General features: G+C 41.8%; 1 protein-coding gene across 2 annotated transcripts in view; it reads right to left on the bottom strand.

Moving 5' to 3' along the window:
* Positions 1-20,159, bottom strand: part of osbpl10a (oxysterol binding protein-like 10a) — an 87,345-nt gene that overhangs the window by 17,106 nt on the left and 50,080 nt on the right. For both annotated transcript variants that reach the window (XM_084079553.1, XM_084079554.1), the window contains exon 7: positions 17,220-17,353. In XM_084079553.1, coding sequence (XP_083935679.1) covers positions 17,220-17,353 — 134 coding nt within the window. The remainder of the gene's footprint in view (positions 1-17,219; positions 17,354-20,159) is intronic.

Here is a 20,159-nt window from a genome sequence, read left to right as displayed (position 1 = left end):
TACTGTACATATTGACGTGTCAGGGATGAACGTTGAAGGTTGAAGGACACGAGACAGAACAGAAGTGCTTGAGTGGCTCTCAGTCAGTCCATGGACCAGACCTCTACAACAGCCGAGCAGGCCCCCATAACACAGCAGTGTTTCAAAGCAACCAGGGCCATGACCTCCATTTGTACTCCAGCACTCAGCTGGAAGCATATCATAACGAATCTGTGTTACAGGAGGGCTAATGCTTCAGATATCTACTGAAGTAGCTTGGATGGGCAAGGAGAGAGAGAGAGAGAGATTGAGAGAGAAAATGATACATAATGCAGCTCCCCCACTGTGGGCAATAAAACTATCTACATCCCCCCTCTCTCTATCGCACTCTCTCTCTCTCTCTCTCTCTCTCCCCCCCCGCCCCTTTCCCTCCCATACATCTCTGCTCTACCTGTCTTTCTACTATCTACAGTACCTAACCACTCTTTCTTTCTTTTCTACACCCCCAACACACTTTGTTTTGGCTTTCTATCTGCGTACAGACAGTACAGTACAGTCATATTCTAGAGAATTATGCATGAAAGAGAATGTCACCAAAACGATTTAACAAGCAAGTTAATAATAAGCAGTAAATGCTATCTGCTCTGCATGTGACGAGGCCGAGTGACCCACTTCTGTTGAGAAAGGTAGAAAATAGACAGCATTGTGTGAGTGTAGGATGTGTGTGTGTGTGTGTGTGTGTGTGTGTGTGTGTGTGTGTGTGTGTGTGTGTGTGTGTGTGTGTGTGTGGGAGGTGCAGCTAAAGTCTTGATGTCTTCAGTAAATGGATCGTCAATGTCAGCAAAGTGAGAATAGAGTAACAAAGGAGGATAAACAAAGTGAGATTTCCAGTAGGAAAGCGTCTGTCACATAAATACTGAATGGAATATTTATGTGGAATTTATGCAATTCCAGTGCACGGCAGCCACGCTCCACAGGCACTCGGTGCACGGGGACGCTCACTCATGTTTAATTTATAGTCCATTCACGCTTACAATATATGCGTTTATTGGCTATTTTCAGCATGTGACACCGTCGTACGACAAAGTCAGGCTTTACATGCACACGGATATTCCCACTCACTCAATCACTTCTCACTTACACTAACTGTACGCTGTATAGTCTGTATGCACGTACACACACATACACACACACATGCTTATATTACTATACTTGTAAGGACATCAACAATTTAGGACGGTGATTTTATGTAATTTTTTAACCTAAACCAAAAAGGATTCAGGTTAGGAATAGGCATTTAGAAGTTTGGTTTAGGGGTTAGTGTTGGCCTTAATTTATACTTAAGTTGGCGCTGGTGTCGTGCACCGAAAATAGCCGATCTACCTTTTCACAACGCGTCACGCGTTGCGAGCTTGTAGATCGGATATTTTTGGCTTGTAAAATGTTTTTTTGTATCCATAAAACAACCATTTCTCTTGTGAGGACCAGGAACATTTTCCTCACAATGTCTATTTCTCAAATTCTACTATATACTCGTGGGGACGTTTGGCCCTTACGCACATACACTCACACAATACTGTCTATTTTCTACCTTTCTCAACATAAGTGGGTCACTCGGCCTCATCACACACACACACACACACACACACACACACACACACACACACACACACACACACACACACACACACACACACACACACACACACACACACACACACACACACACACACACACACACACACACACACACACACACACACACACACACACACAGACAACCCCATCCACATGAACTCAGTGGACTCCCAGAAGCAGGGAGGCTCACGGCAGGAGTGAGTGATATATAAATAGCAGTGAAAACAAAGAGAGGGAGGCAGGGAGAGGAGTGTTGTAAAAGCTAATTAAAATGGATTTTGATAAGAACAGGAAATTACTGCTTGGGGGGTCAGAGGAGTTCTACCTGACCCTAAAGCAGACACTGTGTGGACTTTAATGGATGTTGTTATTCAAGGCTTTTACATTTTAATGCATACAAACAGTGGATGGTAAAACAACATGAATATCCTTATTGAGCAGGAGGGTTTTTTTATGGTAAAAAAAAAAAAACTTTCACTGGTATATTTTTCAAAAAACATTCCACATAAATGTGTTTTTTGACAACTCTAAACATTATTAAATGTCAAAATGCCTAAATGATGCATAAATGCATTTATGTTTTTAAACTAACAAAAAAATGCAGTTTCCGACAACCTCTTGTTGCATTCCTGAAATATCCCTGGGCCCTTTTTGAGCGGTTGGTTCTGTTTAGAGTTGGACAAACGCTGTAATGACTGGGACGTTGCCACTGGCATTGCCATGAATGTCATGAATGTTAGTATGACTCAAGCTCTTTTCCAACCTTTTTTTTGCAATGAAACTCCTCTTAGCTTACTCATTATCATGAGTTTTTCCAGCAACAAGATAGGTGACAATGAGATACGACTCTATATAGCACTAGTCTTCAATGTGGGGTCCAGGAACCCCCAGCAGTCCTTGAGGGGGTCCCCAGCTAAATATTTGATAGTTAGGAGGAACCAAATTTTGACCTGTATGGGCCTGTAACCCTGATTGTCCAAATGGAACAATGGTTGCATTTGAACACACTCAGGACCCGTAGGATCCATTTGGTTCCATTTGAACACTCTCAGAGTTAAATTAACACTGAGGATTTTATAGTATATTGGGGTCCCAGAGATAAAAATGGTATCAAATGGGGGTCCATGGCCTAATGCATATCAAAATGGGGGTCCTTTTTTTTTACTCTAAATTTTTATCCCACGATTTTTGTAACCCCGTTTTTTACACCCAGTGCCAATTGTCTATGTAATCCTGGGCACTACCTTCCCTCTGCCAACCTAGGGAGGCCAGGGCCGAGCTCATGCCTTCTTCAATGCATTAGCCGAGCTCATGCCTCCTTCAATGCATGAGAGCCAACGGACCTTCTTGTCACCTGACAGGGGAGAGTTTCCCTGGTTGGACGTAGTGCGTGGAAGGAACACGTTATTCCAACCAGTTCCTTTCCCCTCCATCAGGCGCCCCGGCTGGCCAGGGGGAGGCAGTATAGTGACCAGGATTACTGCATGTTTTTGTGAGGGTACCTACCTATGCAAACTCCACACAGAGAGGTCCTGGGGGTCCTTAAAATTAAAAAGGTTAAGAATCACTCCTAGAGTATACAGTAACTCTAATAACAACACAGATTTACATCATGGTTTAACAGACCAGGTTCCACTGTATAATACAGCATCATAAACCAAACCTCTAATAGGCTCTCTGTTATCTCCTATTATGTGCCCTGACAGGTGGTGAAACCGCCTGTCCCATTACTAGTCTGTATTCTAGGTCAGATCTTGTTTTAGGTCATAGAGACACACAGTTCAATCAGACCATATGTCTCATCTCATTTTATGAGAGTAAAAACATCCTGTAGCAGCAGATACATGGTGGAGACGTATTTAGGTATTGGTCTATAGTGGATTGGATTATAGTGAAGCACGATAACAGCTTTGTGAGAAAAGTGATATTTACAGAACATACTGTACTGGGACTCCACCTTCAAATTCTCACAAAAACTGTTCAGGAACTTTGTTTTCTGAAATTAAGGGAACTGGAAAATGAGCAGAATATATCTGCAACTTACCAGCCTTGTGTGACCTGCTAGTGAGCACCTGTACAATAGGTCCTACCTCAAAAATACACCAAAATATATCTCTCTACCACACGCAAATACCTCTCAAACAATTGAAAATAAACATAGCTGTAATTAAATGTATTTAGCCCATTAAGACCAGGAACACATCTGTGTCATTTTAGATTTGAACTATAACCATTATTTTATACTTCATTCAGAAATAGCAGATATATACAAGCTCGTAGATATAGCTTGTAGATATACAAGCTATATCTACGAGCTTGCAGATCTTTTGAAAATGTGTAACTCAAATCTGAAGCTTCTGGAGGTCCCTGGAACAAAATATTTTACAAACGTTCGCTTTAAAAATATATATATTCAAAGATTTGCACAAACCTTCACGATTTTTCAAAAAAATTGCAGATCTACAAGCTCGTAGCGAGGCACTCGGTGCCGCACTATGAGCTTGTATATCTGCTATTTTTGATGCGTTCCCGGATCGAATGGGTTAATTAAAATACATTTAGTATTTTTAAAACACACCATTACTGTACGTAAATGGTACATTTCTATAGCACCTTTATCCAAAGCACTTTACAACATGCATTACATTCACCCATTCACGCACCGACCGCGGGGGAAACCATGCAAGACACCAACCTGCTCATCGGGAGCAAGGGGCAAGTCTTAGATATTTACGATGAGGCCGACAAAATGGCCAGAGTGGCGCTGTTTTACCCTGCGCCGACCTGCGGTGTCAGAAAGAATTTATTTTAACGCAAGTGAATGGGTTTTTTGACAAACTTTAGACTAGATTTTCTTACTGTAATAAAAATGGTCATAAATTCTATATGCTTCCAGTCGCTAGTTTAAAGTCTCCTTTCAATCATCAGGATATGCGTTTTGCTAAATTATGGTCCTATTTATTATAAAATTGACGATAAAATAGGCTATTCTCTAGGAGGGGCGGGATGATTTGATTGACAAGCTACACAACCAATAGCATTCATTCCCCGCCCCCCGCTCTTGATTGACAAGCTACCCAACCAATAATGGTCTGGTCTCATTCTGACGCGTATTGAAAGATGGCGGACCTACAGTCTTGCAACAATCGGCTTCATTTTCGGTCTGTAGAAAGCAGCGGAGGGGGTTTGTCCATCTCATTTATACAGTCTATGATCGGGAGCAGTTAGGGGTCAAGTGTCTTGCTCAAGGACATTTCGACATTAACCTAGGGGCAGCCGGGGATCAAACAACGGGAACCTTTCCATTCCCAAGCGGCTCTACCTCCTGAGCAACTGGCTCCATAAATCTGGTTGTTTAATTTATAACATTAATTATGTTACATAATTAATGTTCTTACCATTTTAAGAACACATGATTACATTAGATGGGGACGGTGAGATTTAACTCCACTTATATAAATAACAATAATAATGTATGTTACGAAAGAGAACACGGTAATTGGTGGGCTAAGTAGAGGCCCCCCTGCAGGTGGGGTTGTATTCTCTGTAACCCCTAGATTTACACCACTGATGCATGTGCTCAACTGGATGTTAATCTGGTCAGGTGATGTGAGCTGGGTACATTTCATAAGTAGGCCTAGCCCAGAACTTCCTCAGGGAACATGCATGACAAGCAACCAAGATACAGACTATAAACTATAAACTATAAAGTCTATAAACTTGTTGGTTCTCAACATTAACCACATTGAACCATACCATTCCTTTGCATTCTGCAAAAACTAGGCAAACATTTGGTGGAATTCACAGATCTACAAACTCACAACATGTCACACTATAAGCTTCGGCAAAGAGATTTCACGTAGAGGGATAAAAGGAGGGTACCAAGTATAGACCCTGGATTCCCAGTCAACTGATATATAGAGTAACTGTATTTACTGGTTGTTTTCCTTTAGTTTTTTTTAACACAAAGTAGTTTGTATATTTTGAAAAACAACAATATATAAACGGGCATTTCTATAGTCCTGTCAAATACAAATGACAAAATACTCACAAGTAATGCAAATACCTATTTGAAATACATGTAACAGAAATACTGCCTCTCATCTCTGGGTCCTACAATGTTTATGTTTATGAAGCCATCAAAGGCACAATAAAGCTTGCAATCACAGAGGGCAGTCAATTATCTTGAACCCCCAAAACACATATATACTTCAAAACAAATGCGTGAATGGAAGTAGATATGTGCATCCACTGTACATGTACCTAAACACACACACACACACACACACAAATCGTTATATATTCTAACACTCACGTTGCATTGTTGAGAATCGACAGGTTTGCCCTCCATGGAACTAGACCTCATCTGAAGTTATCACCGTGTGCTTGTTTTAGAGAGAAACTTCCACAACAGAACACAAGCACACCACTGAACTCTTCAGGTAGACCAATATCAAATCACTTCACACAATCTTAAGGAGGTCACAGTTCATGCTCCTAAAGAAACCCTCCACAGATTAAGCAGTGAGCTAAGAAAGAAAATGAGCCGAGAAGAGAACAATTTTTCATCTGGGAGTTTTCTGAGTGAGTGAGCAGCTTCCTGTGTTTCTGATTCCTCTGAGAGAGAGACATGTGATGTGACTGAGTGCGTGACTCTCTGAGAGAGAGAGAGAGAGAGGGGGGGGGGGGGGACACGAGAGCATGGAACTGAGAAAGAGACAGACGGGAGAGAGACGAAGAGAGAGAAAGAACATGAGAGCATGTATGTGAGCAGGCGAGAGATAGACAGACTGTATTAGAGAGAGAGAGGGAAAGCAAGACAAGAGAGAGAGAATCTCTCTTCCTCCACCCACCCTGAACAAACAGGGGGGAAATTAAAGTGGAGGTGAATCCAGTAACTCCTCCAACTCATTCTCATCTCTCCTCTGCATGTTCTCTCCCGTGGTGTCTCTTGAACCTCTGTTAGCTCTTCCTCTCTCCTCCCATTGACTCCTGTTCTGTGGCCTCGTATCTCTCTACTCATATTGTATCTTTTGTTCTCCTTCGTCCCTCACTTGTTTCTCCTGTAATAATAATTATTAGTATTATATAACTATTAATAATAATAATTGTATTATTAGTTCATAGTATCTAAACGAGAGAGAGAGGGAGAGAGAGAGAGAGAGAGAGAGAGAGAGAGAGAGAGAGAGAGAGAGAGAGAGAGAGAGAGAGAGAGAGAGAGAGAGAGAGAGAGAGACTTCTTTCTCTGTCTTCCCTCCCTGGTCCTCTTTCACTAAACCTTTTTTTTTTTTTTTTTTTCATTCACCCTATATACAACATCCTTTCCCTTGCTGTCTCTCACTCTTTTCTTTTCCAGGCAGTGTCAGAGGAGAGCGTGAGCAGCTCGGATAGGAGGGCAGACAATTCAAAGGCTAACTCTTTGTTTCTTCTTTCCTCTTGACGTTACCAGGCTAACCTTTTAGGACCTCATCTCCCCCGTCATACAGAGACTCTCTCTCTCTCTCTCTCTCTTCAAACAAACCCTCACTTTACCACTTCCAAATGTCAGCCTGTTACCTATGCACACCCATTCTGTCATCCCTTCTCTCTTACCTTCCTTCACCAATATGACGTATCTCTTATCAGCATTCCTTTGATGTGCATACTGTATGGGTTCAAGTCAGTCACATTTCTCCTCGTGGAACTGCTTTAAGCCTGATTTATACTTTGTCAATCATGTAGTTTGCAACATTTTTTTAGGGGAGAAAAATCATGGTCAGTATCATGGTCAGTATCATGGTCATAACCATGATACTGACATGATACAATAGTATCAAGGTCAGTATCACTTTAGTATCAAGGTCAGTATCATGTCAGTATCATGGTCAGTTACCCAAAGAAAACACAAGCAAGCACACCTGGATAATGGTGGCTGTCAGCTTATAGAAGTAAACAACGCAATAATTCTGGACTTTTGTTGGGCCAATAAAATTATTAATATGATTATTTCATAATCATAATCTTTGATTCCATGCCTTTTTAAAAGCTCTGTGGATGTATTTTCTTTTTTATTATTTGTTTTCATGTTACATTTTTATCTACAGCATATGTCCTTTAAACATTAGTCACATTACAAAGGCAGAAAATAATACCGAAAAGAGAGGTTGGCTAAATTATTCCCATTCTTGTTGGGAATGGGATGCCAGCTTTGTTATGCAAATGTAACTTTGCTCTGTTCTGTGCAGTTAATTTACTTGTTTGTATGTTATCAGTGGTGCAGTGGGGGGCGCAAGGGAGCTGTGCTCCCTCACTTCCAAAAATAGGATATGTGTTTTGGTCTATGAATTTAGTTGCTCATTTGAAAAATACAACCAATAATCACTGTATCTCTGCAGTTGCCTGTGGAGGGTCATCATTGCCTCCTGCAGGTTGTTAAGTGGAACAGTCTCGTATCCTACCAGTATGCACTTTCACAATATCCCTGCAGGAATAACATAAGGTGGCTCACAAATGCGATAATGGTTTAGAATCTCAGGCAGCCTTAAAGAACTGCAACATTATGCTACACCCCCCCTGGGTAGATGGTATCCATAACTATAAGACTAAATTAACTAAAGTAATCTGTGGCAATGTCATACTGTCTGTCTCCCCTACACTGTCCCCTTCTCAGCTTTCCTACTGTCTGTCTTTCCTAAACTTGAGCCTTTCTCCGGAAAGGCTCTATAGAAATGCACCATTTACCATTTTAACAACAATTATAAAACATATTTACCAAGCCTGTATTTGGGTTAGGGAAGTGATAAAAGGAGAGAGAGGGCGATATGTTTGTATTGATTTGTCAGCTGTTGTATTTTCTCTAGGTAGAGAGGTGACCAATCAGGCTAAAGTGCCACCGCGAGGAAGGAACTCACCATGTCAAACATGGGTGAAACTCTGCTGCCAAGCACGCTTTCTGGTTTAGTATAAATCATGGCTGAGGACTGAGGAGACACTGGAGTTCATCCGTGCACTAAGGCAGTGGTTCTCATATTTGAACTGGGGACCCCCAACATAATCATATTTGAACTGGGGACCCCCAACATAATCATATTTGAACTGGGGACCCCCCAGCATAATCATATTTGAACTGGGGACCCCCCACCCAGACAAGCACTTAGAATTGTTGGAGTTGAGGCATTACATTTTAGTCTGACATGGTTCCACAGATAAATATTGTGAAAATAGCTGATCTACAAGCTCACGACGCCTTGAGCTTGTAGACCTGCTATTTTCACAATGTTTGCCTCTTTATGGTCTTTTTTTCATTTATTTTCTTCTTCTTTTAGGTACACATTTCCTTTTTTTCCCCACTGTCATGTGGAAAAGAGCGACCTTTGACGTTCACAAAATGGCTGCATACCAACCAAAAGGTGAGGCAGGCCAGCAACTTCCATGCCTTACTGCTAATAATAACATGTGTGCTCCTACAGCATACAGTAGTACACGCTGAGAGGGCAAGTGATTTGGAGTAACACCCTGTGGATACAAAGTTTTCATCAAATGGTACACATAGATAGCATAGTGTGAGATATTTCCTCTTGGTGTCACTGTATATTAACAGCTATGCAATACAGAATTCTGCTGCCCTCTGCTGGAGAGAATTTGAAGTTATCAAAGGTGCGTTCCATGGATTTGTAACAAGGAGTTCCCAAAGGCAATTAGCAAGCTGTTGAGCGGTACTGTAGATGTTTGGTTTCACATGGTTGTTTGAATCCAGGTAGTTATTACTCTGATGCTGCCATATAACTGTATTTGCAAGTGTATCGACAGAATGTGCAGCAATAGGCCCACATGGAGCGAAGACTATCAATAAGTTAGAGTTATCTTCCAACATTACTAACATTAAATACAATTAGAGGAACGATTGGTGATGCCAACTCTGCCACAGAGTTTAGACTAGGACTGGAGTTTATAGGATTAATCCCCTGGCACAGGTGAGAATGATGCCGTTTGTACACCTGACACTACAACAAAACGAGCAAAGAAAAAAAGAAAAAATTTGTAAACGTAACTAAATTTCCCATTTGCCTATTGTGTGTACAATGAGAGTACTGATGAATGTCTGTCATTAACCCCCTCCTTCCCTTGGCAGGGCAGGGAATGCACTGGTGATATTAATGCATAAAACCTACCTGGTTTCTGCAAACACAAGCACTTTTTCCGTATTCACTTTCTCATAGCAACGAGCTGGTGATGATAAAAACGATAGCGAATACATTTTTTTCTTGTGTGTCGCAATAACTGAATATCAAACAGCTCATTCTGCTGTGCGGTGCATGACCTCTGTTGCGGTGCTGCAATTCAAACAGAAAATGGATTATTCTGGTGTTAAGATTTTATATTTTCATCCATGTGTTCAAGAGACTCAATCATGGCTGTTTTAACCCATTAAGACCGGGAGAGCAACCACTGTAACCATTATTTTATACGTTAGCTATTCAAAAATAGCAGATATACAAGGTCATAGTGCGGCACAGAGTGCCGCGCAATGAGCTTGTAGATCTGCTATTTTTGAAAAATCATGAACATTTGGGCAAATCTTTGAATATATATATTTTTAAAGCGAACATTTGTAACTCAAATCTTTGCTTCTGGGGGTCCGCGGCCAAATACATATAATTTTGGGGGTCCTTGACATGAAAAAGTTTTAGAACCACTGATATATACATTTTGTTTCAGGGACCCCCCAGAAGAAATATATATTGAAAGATTTGCATACATTTTCACGATAAAAAAAATAAACAGCAGATCTACAAGCACGAGCTTGTAGATCTGCTATTTTTGAATAGCCCAAAGAACTAAAAAAATTACACAGATGCTGCTTTCCCAGGCCTTAAAGGGTTAATGGACTACTACTGCGTGTAAGCATCGTACTCACAGCATGAAACATTGCAACTCCATATGCTCATTTTAAACTTGTCTCCAGGTATGGAAATATCACATACAGGTCGATTACAGTGCAAGTCAAGTCGTGACGAAAGTTATGCATGCTTTACCTTTCAACACCACAGGGTGGCATCCTGTCCCTCTTTCTCATTCTACAGTACCAGGTTCACCTCTAAGGCCCTCCTGACAACTCCACATCATCCCAACAACCAGTGGTGGAAGAAGTACTCAAATGTTTTACTTAAGTAAAAGTATCTGCTGTAATGTAGAAACACTCTGTTACAAGTAAAAGTCCGCTAATCGAGATTTACTTGAGTAAAAGTACAAAAGTATTGGCATCAAAATATACTTAAAGTACCAATTAAATACTTTCTGTTGTGTTCTCAACAGTACCAAAAGTTTAAGTCACAGGTTATCATAATTATGTCTAAAATGTATTAAAAAAATCTTTTGAAAATAGCTGATCTACAAGCTCACAACGTTGTGAGCTTGTAGATCAGTTATTTTCAAATAGTCAAAGTATAAATAGGGCTGAAGTGGGTATGTTTTGTAATAATAATCCAAATCTAAAAAGTAACTAGTATCTAAAGCATTAAAATCATTATAGTGGAGTAAAAGTACAATATTTGTCTCTGAGACGTAGTGGAGTAGAAGTAAAAGTATAGACAATTGGGAATACTCCAGTAAGGTTAAAGTACCTCAAAATTGTACTTAAGTACAGTACTTGAGTACTTTCCACCACTGCTAACAACAGACCCAGAACACAGACCTGGCCTCTTCTACTGTCTAAAGCAGGGTTGTTTTACATAGACTTTAGTCTCTAAAGTCTATGTAAAAAATCACTTTAACCGATGAGGTCACTAACCACTTTAAGCTACAATCCACAACTTTCATGTCCTACCCGGGATTCGAACCCTGGTTCCCCGCACAAGTACAACATTTCTACCACTAAAAAAGCATGCCTGCTTGCTAAGGGTTGTAATTTTGACCTTCAGGCAGTACCACTTGTCAACCAGTAGTGGTCCTACCAGACCACAGGATATATACTGACTGTATGTCTCAATAGAAGAGCATGCAGACCAACTACAGCCACAGCATTTGTGTTAAGCATATTGTACTAACATTATGCTACCATACATACAGATTGATCATCAATATAATGTTTTATTCATTCAAATGAAGCTTTAAGCTGCCCTATTATATACTTCATCATCAGAATCAGCTGCAGCGTTGCGTCGGCGCCGCCATATTGCGCAATCGCGATCATATGACAGTGTTGCTCTTTTTTCTGCCTTTATTCATGCCCAAAATCGGGACGCCAGGTTTAAAGTTGTTAAAAGTAAAACCATAAGGTCATCAACTCTGGAGGGACTAACCTTTACCAGGTCATCCCCAAAACTCCTCATCTCATCACACGCCGAGAGGATCTGACGATGACAATCCTCATCTACTGTGATTGGGCAGAGAATAATCAAACGAGAAAAACATGAAGGGTGCTGAATATCATTAGAAGATGAATAACGGTCCAATGCCGAGCTAAATGCAGACTAATGAGCCTCAACAGACTGTAACCCAATGTTTATCCTTCGTCCAGGCCGCTTCTAAAGGCACTAATGACATCTGTCTCAGCACCACCACAGCTAACACACAAGAGCACAAGCAGCAGGGGCTCAGCCAGTCTGAACAAATCTCAAACATGATTCAGCAGCACTGCGTGTGTGTGTGTGTGTGTGTGTGTGTGTGTGTGTGTGTGTGTGTGTGTGTGTGTGTGTGTGTGTGTGTGTGTGTGTGTGTGTGTGTGTGTGTGTGTGCGTGCGTGCGTGCGTGCGTGCGTGCGTGCGTGCGTGCGTGCGTGCGTGCGTGCGTGCGTGCGTGCGTGCGTGCGTGCGTGCGTGCGTGTGTTTGCACGAGCGCGCGTGCGTGTGACTGTGCGTGCGTGTATCCTTGGAGTCCCAGTGCCATCAAAGACCCAAGCCTTAACTACAGTTAGGAGGGCTTGGTACCAAAACAAGATGGCCACAATTTGAAAGTGCGACGCCTACTCTTCACAAAATGATCGTTAGCAAAAAAAAAAAGGATAAATACAGTATCATTATAACTGTTCAGAAATGACATTAACCGAACAGATGGTCTTATATTTTACAGAATGACAGATGAACAACAAGAACAAGAACCAAAACAGAAATGGAAGGAGAGCTTTATAAATTCACTTCTTTTTTTATTAGGTGCAACCCACTGAGACTGTCACCTTGTTAATTAATAAGGAGGATTTTATGCAGCCATCTGGATGGGAACAACAGACCGCAGGCTTGAATCAGAATGTGTCTGGTCAATTTGTTGCTTTGCAACACATTGCGCAATATTCAGTTTAACACACTCATATTAACTCAGCAAAGTGGTTGGAATGCTGTTCTCTCTGCCATTTCTGTAGGTAGTTATTGGTAGCAGACAAGCCAGCCTATCAGTAGGGTTAGACAGGGTTTAACAGCTCTGTGTGTGTGTGTGTGTGTGTGTGTGTGTGTGTGTGTGTGTGTGTGTGTGTGTGTGTGTGTGTGTGTGTGTGTGTGTGTGTGTGTGTGTGTTTTTGTGTGTCTACGCGTACGCTTCTATTGAGAGAACCAGACTTCAAGATTTCTTTCTTCCTATGGAAATGAAATTGGATACAAAATGTGCAAAACTCTACCTACAGTATATATAAAAAAATATTTTTAAAAAGCATTCAAATAAGTGCTTTCGATTACCATGACAACGAACAACTCTCGGAAACATTCAGCACTAATTGGTAGGAAGCTGTCTGCCTGTGTCAAGTAGCGGCTGTCTACTGCATTAACTCACCATACTTTATACAACATCATCATTACAGGAGCCAAATTAACAGAGGAAAGTCACGCCTTCTCTCTTCATTATTCTGCACATAAGTACACGCTGAACAGCTTGACAATTAGCTGTGAATAACTCTTCACTGTTGACCGCAAATCCATAGTCGCGATTCTGTAAGTCATATATGTCGATGGGAAATTATCATTAACATGAAGGATTACATCTCCCGGTCTCTAAATTACACGTCTGCTGGGCACGGCAGGACGGCTGGCTGGTAAGCCTGGTGGGGAACTTATACTGGCTTGTTCATTCAGTACACGTATCAGGGACAAAATGTCACCTTCCCCCTCTAAGACTCAAAGGAAAGGTTGGAGTGGCTGCATTTCATATGACCTGACAGAGACGCTTTAGCGTGATATTTAACATTCCAGGGTCATGAGATGGAACGATGGAAGTCAAACGAGGGTATTATTTGAAGACATGAAAATACAGCTGACAAAGTGGTGCCATTAATCTTAACATGGTTATTCACCGTGAAGGATCCCTGTACACTCAGGGTGTTTGAATATTAAGACAACACAGTCAAAGATCAATGTGACTCAAATGACAGAGCTGTGTCACAAATGGAACTGTGAATCACACTCTCACACTCACACACATACACACACACACACCCCTAACTCTGCTCAATGCTCCCGTTTCTACTTTTGGGCCGAGCTGCCAAGATCAATAATGATTGGTGATAGAGTTCCAGATAGCAGCTGGCTTACAATCACAGGTTAATTCAAGCGTAGAGTTAAGGTTAAAGCTGCAATACGTAACTTTGATGTACTACCCGGATTTGAACCCTGGCCTCCTACGCGAGAGACCAAAGATCTACCGCTCATCAAGAGGAAATTCCAGCTTGGCCAGTGGTTATACTGCGCTCATGATCTTCAGGCAGTACTACTTTTCAACCATTAGGTGTCCTACCCGACACCAGGGTATATACATTTCTTACAGAGGAGTAGGAAGACCACCTCCAACCACTGCAGATGTGCTAACTATATTGGATTAACATGCTTTACCATACAGACTGGTTAACCCTATATACCTAATTGACCGGGGTCCCTCAGACCCAGTGCTCTATACTATAACCACCTTCCTCTTCCTTTTCAGAGTAATCCTTATCCTTTCTATACTAAAAGAAAGAAGGAGTCCGTGCTGGAGAACTGGTGATTTAATTACAAAAATAGATTAAATAAATCCACGTGAACAGCCAGGGCTCTAACTTGTATCATCCGTAGTAACAGAAGTAAACAAAAGAACAATCCCATAATACTCCTTGCCGGCGTGCTCAGCCTGCCAACAACTTAAAAGGAACATTCCCCTGTGTACAAAGCATAGGGTTACAATACTTGGTTCGCTCTTTTTTCCCTCAACACGAAAATAGCCCGTGTACAAGCTTACAGTGTGACGTGTTGTGCACTTGTCTGGATTGCATCTTTAACTACCGTGAACCTCTTTATCTTCATCCCCGCCAAGTGCATGCACTTTTGCAACCTCGGCGGAAAGTAACATCCCGTTTCTGCGACACACAACCCACGACCCATGTTCCCTTTTAGGAACACAAAGCACACCCCATCGTATAGGCTCTGAAACTGGCCATTTACGGCGGCCTGCCTTCCCTGTCACTGATACAGAGAAACAGCGAGAGCCATCAGGCAGACATTGTTCAAGTTGTCAGTCTGTCAGTCAAGCCAGGCAAGGAGGGAAGCAGACAGACATTATAAAGCCTTCCTCCTGGGGCAAGGGCTGTTTCTGTCCCTCGCTGTGTGTGACCCACTTATCTGACAGCACCGCCGTTCAAACTTTTAACCCATTAAGACCGGCAAAGCATGTGTTTTAAAGTGGACATTTTCAACTCGGATCTGTGCTTCTGGGGGGGTCCCTGGAACAACATATTTTGAGATGGGGGGTCCACGGTCAAATACATATAATTTTGGGGGTCCTTGACATGAAAAAGTGCATTCAAAGATTTGCTCAATTTTTCATAATTTTCGCGCTATGAGCTTGTAGATCTGCTATTTTTGAATAGCCAAAGAAATCTAAAGAATTACACGGATGTTTTCCCGGTCTTAATGGGTTAACAGGCTTGAGCACCTCAGAGGCACTCAAGAAGAACAGATGAGAATGTGAGACGGAGCGACATAAATCATTTTACCATCGTCATCGTCGCCACAGATGAGCTAAATCTGGCACGAAATACCATAAAATATACATCTATCATAACCTCTGCGAATCCGAATACTGTCATGTATGCGTGAAAAACCTTGGCCTGACAGTTCTTCTGTTCTGCTCTGATCTGCTCTTAGATCTGTGATCAGTTGTCAAAACTGCGTTTAAACCACAATGGTGTTTTGTGTCGTACGCCAGACATTTGGCCCCAGATCATTCAAATGCAATTAAACATCAAACTTAATCAAAATAGTTTAAAGCACCTTTTACACAAATCAAAGAGCAACAATAGAGACAATAGAACACTTGGAACCAACAGGCTCAGTGCTAAAACCACAGCGGAGCTTAACAGCCAATACGAACAATACAAAGAACAAAACCGGCAACAATAACCACACAGCAACGTGTGTGTGTGTGTGTGTGTGTGTGTGTGTGTGTGTGTGTGTGTGTGTGTGTGTGTGTGTGTGTGTGTGTGTGTGTGTGTGTGTGTGTGTGTGTGTGTGTGTGTGTGTGTGTGTGTGTGTGTGTGTGTGTGTGTGTGTGTGTGTGTGTGTGTGTGCGTGTGTAATCTAGTAGTTGTCCATTATTACCAGACAGAATGTCACACATAAACTTTGGTCGTGTCGTGTGTGGTTGTCTATAACACTGGTTCTCAACGTGGGGTCTGGGGACCCCCAGGGGTCCTTGAGGGGGTCCAGGGTTTCCCCAGATAAATAACTGATAGTTGTAGAATGAAATGGACCTTTCTGGGGGTCTGTAACTCAGAGAGAGTACACTATCAGAGTATAGATTGAGGTCTTAGATATTTAAATCGTATCAAATGGGGGTCCGTGACCTAATGCATATCAAACTGGGGGCCCTTGAAATTAATCACTGATCTATACTCATTAGAACCGTTGAAAGAGGAACAAGAAGGATAGCGAAGAAAATAGCTTGGCACGATTCACCAATTTTCAACCTTATCTTCATATAATTGGTCCTCACTAATGTTCATTATAAGATAGCACCATCTTTGTCTACTCACTCTGCGTGTCATTGGTGGGCTGAGGACAGTTCAGAACCCTGCCTACCAATGACATCATCTATGTGGATTCCAAGTTAACAGAAACTAATGCCTTTCTCTTACTGGAAAGTTAGCATGCTGAAATAGAAGCCATTGTTCTTAAAATACAAAATAACTTACTTTGAAATGACCAAATGTGCCTACCGATGATGTCACTTGTATACAGGTTTCGGACCTGTCCAAAGCCCTCCTCTGAGACACAGAGCAAGTAGAGAGAAATGGATAGATGGATAGTTACCTTTATCATCTCGCGGGGGAAAATCAGTCGCCCAGGGGCGGCACATCAGTTAAGGTTACAAAGTTACAGGCAAAGAGTAAGAAAAATAAAAAGCACTGTTGTGTACAGCAAAAACAAGGCAGAAGAAAAAACAAGAAGCATCAACAATACAGCGCAACGGTAAACTGGAGGTAAAAACAAATAAAGTGTCCATTACAGTCACTGCTTCATAAGTGTCTCACCGTATCTCGTCAAAAATCTGTGCAATGCCAATCAAATGGTGCCATCTTATAATGAGCATTAGTGAGGACCAACTACAGTATATGAAGACAATGGGTGTAGTGGTCCTATAAAGGACATGTAAATGTTGAATGGTCTCACCTCAGCACCATGGGACAGACTCTTTTTCCTGAGGGCCGGAGACGGCTCGGCTGATCGTAGAGGGGTCGGACCCCCGTTCTTCAGGCGCTCCCCTACTGATGGAGACTTTGGCACAGTCCATGCAGGGGCACAATCTGCAATGGGACAACACTGCACCATCACAAACAGCACATGGGTTCCGATATACCAGTGGTTCTCAGTCAAGGACCCCCTAATTGAAAACCCCCCTTTTGAAATGGCTTTAGTGCCAGGGACCCCCATAAGAGAAGATGTGTTGTTAAAAGAAAAGAATACGTAAAAAAACCCTAAAAAATAGGGTTAAAGTGGTTAAACCTCGTTTTGCTGGGGACCCTCTGGAAACCCTTCAAGGCCTCCTGGGAGTCCCCAGACCGCCATTTTGAGAACCACTGAGACATACATACTGAACAACAATAAAGCCTGTGTATTGACCTAATGTACAATTACAGTAATTGCTCTTGTTCTTTGGTCAAGGAGAATGAGACGATCGCTCAGAGATGTTTCGGAAGAAGAACAAAGACAGAAAGGGCCTGGGGAGCAACGTTGTGTTCTAGTGGGGATTCATATGATGTGTTTTGTGATGGCAAAGATAGAAGATATTAAATTTCACAGATATGAGGCCAGGCTGAGACACCCTACTGTGATGTGAATAGACAAGACAACCGGAAATTGTGTGTGTGTGTGTGTGTGTGTGTGTGTGTGTGTGTGTGTGTGTGTGTGTGTGTGTGTGTGTGTGTGTGTGTGTGTGTGTGTGTGTGTGTGTGTGTGTGTGTGTGTGTGTAAAATAGTACTTGTCCATTATTACCAGACAGAATGTCACACACACACACTTTGGCAAAAAGGTCAGGAAGGACATCATTCAACACAGAACCATTAACCACTTTAGCCCTATATACCTAATCTTCCGACACCACCTCATGCTTGGCGTTGTGAGCTTGTAGATCTGTTTCTGCTAATTTTAAGAAGATTTGAAAGTTTTTTAAATGTTCACCTATAATGACAAAATAGGGATGCCATGTTGAAAGTTGTTAACTGCCTAGAAATTACAAACTACAACCCCCTAGACCTGCTCTTGGTTGATCGGAGATCTCCCCCTACTGATACCTAAATTCAATGAATGGGCTAAATCTGGGTGGAAACAATTACAACATTTTAAAAATAACTGCATTGCGGAACCAACGCAAAGACTTTAGGGTGGTCCTATTGGAATGTGATCTGATTTATTTTTCAAAGCAGTGGGTGTAGGTGTAGGTTTGTTAGTGGCCATTCTCGCCCCTACATTCAATTTAGAGGTCACGAGACGTTTCGTTAGGCGGAGATCACCCGTCGTCTGACGAGACTAGGTTCATACTTCATACACAAAAGACTTTCTGATTCAAAACCATGTACTTTTTTAGTAGTTCAAAGCAAACACTTAAGGCTTTATAGTGATGGTTTCAAGGTGCAAACATAGAGGACCATGCCATAGTCATGCTAAAAATCAGCTCATATCTTACACATAAAGCAGCTCATATCTTACATATTTATATGGTTATTAGTGTAGAGGCATCCATTGTAGGGCAGTACAGTATACTATTAATAATAGAGATACCCAAGACTATCATCTCAGCATCCTTTAAGGTCAAATGTATAAAAATCCAGGTTACACACATCTCTCTTTCCTTGACTACACTACCATGTATAAATAAAGCAAAGAACGGCCTAAAAAGAGATCTTTAATGAAAGTATGAATGGCCAGCAGCCACAGCCTATGATATTCCGTAGTGAAAAGCAATGCCAGTCCTGAGTTGGCTTGAAGAAGTGTCTGAGGCTAGTCTTTAAAACAGACCTCAGACCAGGCAGGATGGTCAACTGACAGGAACTTTAAGCAGTGTCTGTTAGCTAACCATCTCCAGAAATACTGTGCTTCTGTAAAAGCACTGTAAATTATTAATGACTATTGATTTGATGATTGTTTATTTGAGAGGTTCTCCTTCAGGAATAAAGGGAGCCTTGGTGCATTCCAAAAAGTGGATACATTTCATCTGAATAATGAGGATAATTTATTACAGAAAAATACATTAATAATATATACTCTGCATCGTGAGTGATTTTAAAGGGCAACTTCGCCGAGTTTAGACCTGAATCTGACCTAAATCTAACACATAACATGACTTAACTCTTACCACTGTGTTCTGTGGGTCAAAAGTTTGCTCTCTAGGCCGTAGAAAGTAATTGCTAGCTTACGTAAAATGCAGTGTTTTGACACATTTTATGTAAGCTGGCTGCAATTTTTCAGTGGCATTGAGAGCAAGCTCTCAACATGCATTGGGAAGTGATATGCAAAATTTGCAAATCCTCACAACAGAACTATAGGGATTCAGGTATAAAATCGGCCAAGGTACGCTTAAACCACTTAAACCCCATTTTACTTAGTGGACCAGGGTCCCCCAGGGCTTTCCCTCATAACCAAATCTCTTTGCCCCAGAATGGGGATGATAGGGTTCAAGTGGTTAAGGTAACTGGCACATTATTCTGAGATGTCACAACAATGCACCAGAAACAGGAAGACTCTTTGTAAGAAAGAGTTTCTGTGCCATTGGATGTGTACTGGGTACCGCAGGAGCATGCAGGCCAACAGAAAGGCAGTGAACTGACAACATGACATCATGCAGTGTGTGTTTCCAATGGCATTACCTTCCAGTTCTGGGCTGTGACATCAATGCTCCGTATTTTGTGCTGCCCAATTCTGACCGAACATCCACGTCCTGCCCAACTCCAATCTCTCTCTATCGCTCTCTCTATCTCCCTCTCTCTCTCACACACACACGCACACGCACACACACACACGCACACAAACACACGTGCCCACATATGGTGGCACACACCACATACTCTCATTACATTTGACATGCCATTGACTTCTCAGCTCCATAATGCACG

Source organism: Gymnoscopelus microlampas (genome assembly GCF_963454915.1).
Source record: "Gymnoscopelus microlampas genome assembly, chromosome: 15".
Classification (NCBI taxonomy): Eukaryota; Metazoa; Chordata; class Actinopteri; order Myctophiformes; family Myctophidae; genus Gymnoscopelus; species Gymnoscopelus microlampas.
This window is presented reverse-complemented; position numbering and strand designations above follow the sequence as displayed.